At 42.2% G+C, this 10,697-nt stretch overlaps 1 protein-coding gene across 3 annotated transcripts in view; it reads right to left on the bottom strand.

Annotated features, from left to right (window-relative positions):
- LYPD6 (LY6/PLAUR domain containing 6) overlaps positions 1 to 10,697 on the bottom strand; it is a 109,161-nt gene that overhangs the window by 10,097 nt on the left and 88,367 nt on the right. For all 3 annotated transcript variants that reach the window (XM_014534036.1, XM_014534037.1, XM_005859296.2), the window contains exon 3: positions 7,854 to 7,952. In XM_014534036.1, coding sequence (XP_014389522.1) covers positions 7,854 to 7,952 — 99 coding nt within the window. The remainder of the gene's footprint in view (positions 1 to 7,853; positions 7,953 to 10,697) is intronic.

Below are 10,697 nucleotides of genomic sequence, written 5' to 3'. Positions count from 1 at the left end.
TAATAAAGAGGTAATATGCAAATTGACCATCACTCCAACACACAAGATGGCTGCCCCTATGTGGACACAAGATGGCCGGCAGGGGAGGGCAGTTGTGGGCAATCAAGCCAGCAGGGAAGGGCAGTTGGGAGGGATAAGGCCTGAAAGGGAGGGCAGTTGGGGGCAACCAGGCCTGCAGGGGAGGACAGTTGGGGGGGACCCAGGCCTGCAGGGGAGGGCAGTTAGGGGTGACCAGGCCAGCAGGGGAGAGCAGTTAGGCATCGATCAGGCTGACAGGGGAGTGGTTAGGGGGTGATCAGGCTGGCAGGCAGAAGCAGTTAGGGGCAATCGGGCAGGCGAATGGTTCGGAGCCAGCAGTCCTGGATGGTGAGAGGGATACCCGATGGGATCGGGCCTAAACGGGCAGTCAGACATCCCTCGAGGGGTCCCAGATTGGAGAGGGTGCAGGCTGGGCTGAGGGACACTCCCCCATGAATGAATTTCGTGCACCGGGCTTCTAGTTATTAATAAAGCTGCTATCAACATTTGTGTAGAGGTTTTTATGTGAACATACATTTTCAATTCTCTGGGATAAATTGGAGAAATAGAATTACTGGTTATATGGCAGTTGCATGTGTAGCCGTTTAAGAAAATGCCATACTGTTCTTGAGAGTAACTTGATTTTCTAAGGAGAAATATCAACAACTCCTCAAAAGTCAGGTCCTGTGTGATAAGAAACAGTTTTATTTCTTCATTTCCAATCTGTATGCCTTTTATGTCATTTTCTTGCCTTATTGCATTGGGTAGAACTTTCAGCAACAGTTGGAGAAACTGGACTTTACAGTGGTAAGTAATTAAAATAAAAATTATAAGACAAAGGCATCAAATGGATGCTTCCTATCTGAGACAACTGTGTTAGCAGAAAATACCTGATGTAAACGCTATGAACTGGAGTAAGTTTGATGCTCTCAGATTACAAGGGGAAAAAAAATCTTAAGGTTGATAGTAGAACATTTGGTTTAAAAATTTCTTGAAAAATTCTAATTAAAGAATAAATCTGAAAATTACAGTGCCAGCTTAGATGAATTAACCTGTCCCTTCTTAACAACAAAAACAGAGTAAAATTAAAATAACACCCAAAATCTGCATGAAAGCATAGGAGTGGACCGAGGCAGATAGGATTTGAAGAGTAAGGCACCAGCAAAATGAAGAACACATTGAGTTGAGCCTGACATTCTATACCTGTTCTCCCCTTGAGGCACCTGCATGGGAACAGAGGCTGAGTAGCCAAGCAGAAAATTCTGCAAAGGGGCAGAAAAGCTGAGCAGAGCTTTTGTCAGTCTCAAGGGAATTGGGAAGCACATGTAGGAATCCAGAGCTAGCAGGGCAGCCAGAAGAAAAAGGAAATGCAGAGAAGTGAGGCTGACAGTCTCAGTTTAGAATTCCAGGTTGGCAGCTATTTACTTTCAGCACTTTTAAAATGTCATTCCATTAACTTCTAGCTTCTACTGTTTCTGTCAATACTGAATGTTGGCAAGGCTGTGCAGCAACTGGCACCTGCAGGCACTGCTGGGAGAGCGTAAATTGGTACAGCCGCCCTGGCAAACTGTTAGGCAGGAACGAGTATAGCCACAGCACACACGCTACATACCCAGGAACCCCACTTCCTGGGATAGGCCCAGCAGAAATGACGCAGGTGCATACCAAACGGCATGGGCAAGAATGCTCATCATATTCAAAACTGGAAACACTCCAAATGTCCATCAACAGTAGGATGGATGAAGTTTGGTACATACATAGAGTGATCTACATCTGTGAGAAAGAATGACTTTGCTGCTCATGAAACAGGAATGCATTTCACATATATAATGTGGGAAAGAAAGGAGTATGTTCTATATGATTCCATTCACACAAAGCTCAAGGATAGTAGTCACAATTGCGTTACCTTTGGGAGGTGTGGTTTAATGACCCAGGGACTCCAATGGCCTTCTGGGGTTCAACTGCTTAACATGGGTGGCAAGCACAGCATGTTCATTTTGCTCTGCACTTGTGATCTATTCACTTTCTGGTATGTATGTTAAACTTTAATCAAAATCTTAACTTTATAAAAAGGAGGAAGTCTGAGACTTCCATTTACTGATATGACAAGAGAGATCATCTGAACAGCATCTCATTACATAGCAGCAAGTGTGCTGAATAACATATAACCAATAGCTTCTGTAAATGTGCAAATGAACGCTCCAGAAAGTAAGAGAAATCCCAGGGACCAATGCTGATTTCTCTACCTGGGATGAGATGGGGGTGTTACTATATAAACTATAAAAGATGCAAGGCCCCGGGTCCTCCTGGGGTTTGGAGCTGAAATAGAGACCCTGAGGAATGGTAGAAACCTTGAAGGGCTACATTCTGAGTGTACCAGAGACAAATTCTACCCTTGGGTAAAGTTAAACAAAAAGACTGTTTGTCTCAGCCTGGCTCTGTCTGAAAAAGTCAACAACAAAGACTCTTTCCTAAAAACCTGTAACCATGGGCCTGTCTTCAGTGGAGCTGGGATCATATTTATATTCCTGCTTATTCCAGATAATGGATATTAAAAGACTCATTAAGGGACATGCCCATGTTTTTCTTTCTTCACTTTCAAAAAAACAACAACAAAAAACACACAACAGTGAGCAGCATAGAAGCTGGAAGCAAAAGGATACGTGTCCCTCCATCTCAAGATTTCTCTCGATCTGATTTTATATCAGTAATAACTCCAAATGAAGAATCTGCCTTGGAGGGAGACATCTGCACTTCATAATTAAAAAGGAACATGAAATCCTAGTGCCTTAGGTAGCCTACACAGAACTAGCCTTTTAAAAAATTGTGATGGTTTTTACTTGACATTTAATTCCAGAGAATCTTAAACACTTATATGGTCCCTTTCTCTCAAGAAGCTTTTCATCTTACCTGGTACAGCACAGAAGAAAGTCAAGGCAAGAGAACATGTGGACCTGAGAGCATGACATTCAACGCCTGTTTTTCCTTTACCAGTTTTTTCAACTGGTCCCTCCTAGGATATGATTTCAAGATCCTTTCCCATGCCAGTTCACAAAGTCAAGGAAACTGCACAGATTTATAATGAGCAGTTGATGAAATTGAGGTTATTGCAAAGGAAGTGCTCAGGGGCCAAAGACTCAACAGAAGGCTAGCGAAGTGAGGGAATGTGATTGGTTATGAAGGGCGTCTCAAGTTCTCATGTCTAGGGAGGGAGTGTGGTACCAGGAATCTGTAAGTGCCAGAGGCAATAACGAAGTGACGGAGGAAGAAGTACTTACATAACACACATTTGGAGAGTTAGGAGTGACAGGGAGCCTGAGTTGGCTGGAGGGGGCTGGCTGATGCCACCACTGCCTGTCACAGTGATTCTAGTCAGGGCAAGGCTTTCTTGATGTTTATTTGACCAAATGATGCTTCACAACCCGTCTGCTGAATCAGTAAGCAAGCTTTACCTCAGCTGCTAAAACACAATCTGTCCTACACGCATTCACGTGGCTGAGTTTAGCTTTCCAATGTTCTTGAAACTCAGGCGTTCCCCTAAGCAATTTGGGATGTGGGCTTATCCCATAGAGATAAGATTAAATGGTGACATACATTATTTTTTCACTTTCAACAAGTTATTTTCACATCATGTAATAATTAAAACCTAGTTAGACATGCCATAAAATAAACCAACAAACAACAGGAATGCTGCAAAAAGCTGGTATGCTTTTTTCATAGCAGCTACTGAGCTGCCCTTACTAAGCCTGTTGGTAGTCCTGTAGCTGCTTCAAACAAACTCATAATTAACAGGAAAAAAACAACAACACAAATCTAGGGTTAATCCATAATTTCTAGTAATTAGACACATTTTATATTTTAATCTAATAATAGCAATGGCATTTTCATTGGTAGAAAAATTTGGAGTAAACCCAGAGGAAAGGATAAATGGCTTATGGCAGTGGAGCTGGTTAAGAAGTAAGCTGGTGCCCTGGCCAGTTTAGCTCAGTGAATAGAGCATCAGCCTGTGGACCGAAGGGTCCTGGGTTTGAGTCTAGTCAAGGGGACATACCTTGGTTGCAGGATCCTCCCCGGCCCAGGCTCTGGTTAGGACGCATGTGGGAGGCAATCAATCGATGTGTTTCTCTCACATCGATGTTACTCTCTGTCTTTCCCTCTCTCTTCCACTCTCTCTAAAAATTAATGGAAAAATATCATTGGATGAGGATTAAAAAAAAAAAGAAGTAAGCTGGGTGTGGCTTTAGTACCCATTCCTTACCTAATATTTAAGGTACCAGAAAAATAACCTGGCTCCCCTACTTGTTCCTACTATTGTCTGATATAAACTAGTTGCTATACCCAGCTGAATTCTCTCCCTGTCCACCATGCTCACTTGGGGCATCGGGTCTCCATGCTTTTGCTCTGAGCGACTTCCCAGAAGACATGTCCTCTTCCACCTTCTCCCTCCACTGCCCATCTTCCGAGCCCATGATGAGCCCATGACATTCTCACCCGCCACCTCAGCCCCCAAAGAGCAAATCTTCCCTTTAACTCCCCAGCATTTAATGCCATGTTTCATTTGGCATTCGCCTTTGTCCTGCTATTTGTGACATTTGAGATGTTCAGATCTTATCTCCCCAGCTAAACTGCATGCTCCTTGAAAGAAGAAACCCCATTCCTATCTTTCGCTGCATAATCCCCCAAGCGTCTGTGTCCTGTGTCATGAACCTCAAGGTGGCACTTTCCATTTACCCCTATAAATTAATAGACAAAAAGATAAAAGTAGGGAAAAAAAGGGAGGAGGAGAAAAAATTGTGTCAATGATATTTTGGATATCTGTATTTTGGAAGGATAGATTTTGTCCTCAAAAGAAAATATAAAGAGGGACCTTCGTCTTTTCCTGTGGGGAATTCGAGCAGATTGCCACCAGTCACCTGTTTTTCTCTTCGTGACAGGGATATACTTGTACACCATCAGCCTTGGGCTGGGTCTCTCTAAAATACCGCCCAAAGCCTGAGCAAGCCACAGTCCACAGTCCCTCCTTTTCTTCTCCTCATCTCTGCTAAGGGAATAATGAGAGAAGCACTGTCCCATGTCCTGTACAGCAGTACTGAGCACTGGCAACTGTGGCCAAAGCTAATCTGCCAGCTTTTTCCCAACAGGAACCAACCCAAAAGTTATTGGCTACACAAGCAAACCATCCTGTTTGAATCCAGAGTCACTGGTGGTTCTCAGATGTTCAGATCTTATCTGCCCAGCTAAACTGCATGCTCCTTGAAAGAAGAAACCCCATTCCTATCTTTCGCTGCATAATCCCCCAAGGGCCTGTGTCCTGTGTCATGGTTGCAGGTTTGATCCCCAGTCAGGGCACTACATCTGAGAACCGCAGGGAGCTTGTAAAACTCCTGATGCTCAGGTACACTCTATACCATTTAAACGTGCATCTCTGGGAATGACCTGGGCATCAGTATTTTTAAAAATTTACCCCGTGATTGGAATGTGTTGCCCAGTTTGAGAAGCAGTGGCTTTGCCAGGACCCTCGGCAGCCTAACCAAGTGTTCCCACTGCGGTGGAATGTTAGAGAACACTGGCTTCGCCTGCAATGAGCGAGAGACTGCAGAAGGCAGTGAGGCAGGACTCCTCTGTGATCACCCGGATGGCTGGACAGCTGGCTTGTGATTAAGCCAGTCGTTAGTGTCGCCATGTTTTCCTCTTCCCTGTGGTCTTTCCCATTAGCATCTCTAGTGCAAAGTAAACAAGAGGCATCTAGAGATGACAATACTACATTACACTTTTTACTAGTGGGGAGAGGAGCTCCCAGTGGTTCTTGCTCCTGACTGTCCACTAGAATTACCGGGGATATTTAAATACTCTGTGCAGGGATGGCGGCTCAGTGTGTGTAGACCAGTGATTCCCAAAGTGGGTGCTACCGCCCCCTGGTGGGCGCTGCAGCGATCCAGGGGGGCGGTGATGGCCACAGGTGCATTTGTTTTAACTTTTTTTGTATTACCTTTCTATTCTGAGTTCAATAAATAGTTTCATAATTTCAAACTTCAATGTTTCTAATTTACACCTTTCTTTACTATATTTTACGAAAAAGGTAGAAACATTAATACATATATCTTTCTGTTTAATTGCTATTAAAATTTAAAAAAAAATTAATTTCCAGGGGGCGCTGAGTAATATTTTTTCTGGAAAGGGGGCGGTAGGCCAAATAAGTTTGGGAACCACTGGTGTAGACTGTGGTTCTTAATGTGTGGTCTGGAGCCCAGCAGCTTCTGCATCAGCTGGTACTCTTTGGAAATGCAAATTCTCAGGCCTCCTCCAAGACTTCCTGAGTCAGAAACTTGGAAGGGGGGAGAACAGGGGTAGGGCCAGAAATTTGTTTTATTTTAATTCTTAATGCCTTAAAAATGTTTTATTTATTGTTTGATTTTAAAGAGAGAGAAAAGAAGGGAGATAGAGACAGAGAGAGAAACACTGATTTTTTTTAATGCCTTCATTGGTTTATTCTTGTATGTGCCCTGACTGGGGATCAAACCTGCAACCTTGGTATATCAAGACGACACTCTAACCAACTGAGCTACTGGCCAGTGTTTTAATAAGCCTTCCAGGGAATGATGGTCATGCTGAAGTGTTAGGACCGCAGGGCACAAGTTCCAGTGATTTTTAAAAGACTCACAGGAGTTCCTGTTGGGCAGTCTAGGTGGGCACCATAGGTTAAATCAGCCGTGGGCAAACTACGGCCCGTTTGAAATGAATAAAACTAAAAAAAAAAAAAGACCGTACCCTTTTATGTAATGATGTTTACTTTGAATTGATATTAGTTCACACAAACACTCCATCCATGCTTTTGTTCCGGCCCTCTGGTCCAGTTTAAGAACCCATTGTGGCCCTTGAGTCAAAAAGTTTGCCCACCCCTGGGTTAAATAGTACTGGTTTAAGTAGCTGACACTTGTCTCTTAATTGGTGCTTCCAGGCTCTGCCAATGCCCAATGCTCCGTGAGAAACAGTGTCTTTCACTGGGTGAGCACGAGAACTCTTGTCCTATGTTAAAAATAGCAGATGTGGTGTTGGTGTGTTCAGTCATTTTAACAACTAAATTCGATCAGCAGCAAAGCCCACTGAACTAATTGCTCAAACATCTATCAATAAAATGCCCTGTCCTTGTCATCTCCCCTTCAAATGAATACTTTCTTCCAAAAATAAACTTGCCAATTAACATGACTCTGTAGCCAAATATAACCATCTTTTTAATTCAATAGGATAAAAGAAATATGATGATGAAGCATCTACTTCATTTTGAAATGGGCCTTTGAGTCAAAATTTCATGCTTCCATTGGGGATCCATCTCATCCTTCAAAGAGAACTGAACAGTTTAAAAAGCTCAGGGTTTTCATTTATGCAACGATGACATTTAGAATTCTTGCTTTCATGCAGTCTCAGGATAAAAGCCTCCGGCAAGATGTGCAATAAATGGAATCTTTATATGAACATCGATTCATACTTTGCATAAAGGAAGTTACTATGCAATGACTAATGCTTCAAAGAGTGGATTAGAGGCTGGTTGTTCTCTTCATGTCCTGCATGTGACTGGGCCTGGGGTGAGCATCACTCACCTTCCCTGGAGCTCCAACGACGCTTCGTGAGAAAAGAGGCAACCCCATGGATCAGTTTATGACTCTGAGAGTTTTTGATGATAAGTTATGGGTGTAGTATAAGCAGTCGAAATAGCCTTACACAAGAGAAGCGAATGAGATTATGAGCATGCTTCCTTCTATAGACGTATCAAGATAAACAGGCCTGTTCACTCCTGGTCAGCTCTTGGGACCCCAATATGTCTACTGAGAGCTTACCTCGAGGACAGTAGATGTCTGGAGCCCACCGGTTGCACTCATAATTGTCCGCTGCCTTTTCACAGGTGAAACACTTAAATCCACCAGGATATGGTGTGGCTACAAAAAGGATCAAGAGAAAAGAGTAATGTTTTAGACTAAGCACAGAATCCTGCATTGTGAAGTTAGACATTTTCACTTTTTTTAATTTAAATTTTGTTTTTTAAATTTATTTTATTTTATTGTGGCTGACATTTTTTAAATTTTTTTTTAATTTGCATTTTTTAAATTAAATCTTTATTGTTCAGATTATTACAGTTGTTCCTCTTTTTCCCGCTATGGCTCCCCTCCACACAGTTCCCACCCCACCTTCTATTTTATTTTATTTTATATTTTCCATCTCAAAACATCTTGACAGTTTCTTTAAAAAGTCAACATGCAAGTAACATATGACTCAGCAATTGCACTCTTGGTCCTATTTCTCTGAGAAAAGGAAACACATCCTCACAAAAATCTGTACACAAATATTCACAGCAACTTTATTTGTAATAGACAAAACCTGGAATCAATCCAGATGTCCTTCAATGGGTGAAGGTTAAACTGTGGTACCTCCATGCTATAGAACACCAGTCAGCTATAAAAATGAACTATTAATACATTCATCAACTTGGATGAATTTCCAGGGAATTATGCTGAGTGAAAAAAGTCAATCCCCATAAATGTTATATATTATATGTAACATTTACTATATGTAATATTTTAAAATGAGGAAATTTTAGAAATGGGGGAAAGATTAGTGGTTGCCAGGGTAGGGACAGGTTTAGAGGGAGCTTGGTGTGAGGCCAAGAGGAATCATGTGCTATTGAAACTATTTAGTGTCTTGACTTAGTTGTAAATACACAAACCTACACATGTGATAAAATTATGCAGAATTCAACACACACACACACACACACACACACACACACACACACACAATGTACACAAATAAAACTGGGGAGTCTGAATAAGACCAGTGGATAGGTGTATCAATATCAATAACCTGGCTGTGATATTAGTCTATAGTTTTTCAAAATGTTCCCATTGGGGGAAACTGGGTAAAGTATACCTGGAATCTTTCTATATTATTTCTTACAACTGCTTAATCTACAATTATCTCAATAAACTTTTCAATTACAAAAGGCACTCTGAATTTCCAACGACTTACTTTTATGTGCCAACTTATGTAGACAGGTCAACAAGTACATATAAATATTAGGTTCAATCATAAAAACTTTCCTGATGTTTGACCATTTTGTACCTGCAAAGGTGGCAATTTCTTTAGTTCCTTGTAATATTTCTATCTGCTCAGACCCAACATGGTTAAGAATCCCTGGGGATGGTAAGAAAGGCGTCTCCAATGCTAAAATAGTTGTTGCCTATGCAGAGGTGAAACCTCCTGGGGGGCCTCTCAGGCCCAGGTCCAACGTCCGTCCGTCCGTGGGGCAGCACTGGGGGCCCCTGGGGATGCAGATGCACTCTAGGCTCCTAGCTCCATCCTGAAGCCCCTCCTCTCCATCCCCTCCTCTCCTCACCCCTGAGTTGCTTCTTCTGTCCTCCAGTTACTTGTATTCTCTACCTTGCATTTATGCTGGGGTGGGGGGAGGTGTCCCATGAGAGTCACGCTTTGTTAGCATTTAAGGATGAGGATGCACAAGGAATATCAGACCAGGTCATCTCTGTCCGATCTGCTGATGTGCTTTTACTTGCTGCTCAGTTCTAATCATTTGCTTACTTTGCCTTTCTGCTTAGAGCTTTGCCTTTCATAAACAGAACTTGTGAATGTGTGTGTTTAATTTGTAGAATTACCTGGCCTCTTTGAAAGCTGCAAACACTCAAACACTTCATCTGCAGAAGCCAACTGTTCTCTCTCGCAGATGCCTGAGCCTGCATATCCCACTGGCGGAAATAATCATCTCAGGGTAAATTGCTTTACCCACATGGAACCAATTAAGTATGTTATCAAAAATAAATGAAGGAGGAGGCAGCCGCTTAAGGCCAGAATTATGGGCCAGATATAACTTTGATTTTCACCTTGCCTAGAACAGCTGCCCATCCTTGCACTTGCTTACAACAGTTCACAGAGCTGCCTCTGAAAATAGCAAGATCAAAAGTAATAAACTGTCTTTTTAAAAAGGCAGGTACCTGGACCTGTTTATGGGCCCATGTGAGAGTTCTATGTTCCTCCAAGTAGTTGATGACTCAAATTCATCAACAGAATGATAGTTTGCACATGGATCCTCTTAGAAAACGAGGATGGAAAGCCATTTAGACATAGCCATCCAACCGCTTCATTCCCAAGGAGGAAATTTCACTGGGAGGAGTCATCCTCTCCCTAGGTATCTACTTATATAAAAACCCTGGGTGTAACATCAAGGCCAGAACCGCGACCAACCGGAAGGAAGTCAGTCCTGCAGGGGTCGTCTTGGAAATGGCTGCGCCCTCCCCCAGCTGTTTCCTGGAGGGCGAGGTTTCAGGCAGGAACCCGCCCTCAGAGTGAAGAGTAGAAGTGAAATGATTTGTAATGGATCTACTATTGAAGATACCTTTGGAAATACTATATCTATAGATAATATTAAAAATATATCTAAATGTGCAATTCTTTGTCCAAAAAAATGAGCATGTTCAAAAATTAAATGAAGAAATTTTGGATATACTTGATGGAGATTTTCACACATATTTGACTGATGATTCCATTGATTCCACAGATGATGCTGAAAAGGAAAATTTTCCCATCGAATTTCTTAATAGTATTACTCCTTCGGGAATGCCGTGTCATAAATTAAAATTGAAAGTGGGTGCAATCATCATGCTATTGAGAAATCT

The sequence above is a fragment of the Myotis brandtii genome, unplaced genomic scaffold (genome assembly GCF_000412655.1).
Source record: "Myotis brandtii unplaced genomic scaffold, ASM41265v1 scaffold125, whole genome shotgun sequence".
In the NCBI taxonomy this organism is placed as follows: domain Eukaryota; kingdom Metazoa; phylum Chordata; class Mammalia; order Chiroptera; family Vespertilionidae; genus Myotis; species Myotis brandtii.
Note: the sequence above shows the minus strand (reverse complement) of the source record. Positions and strands in the feature narration are given on the sequence as shown.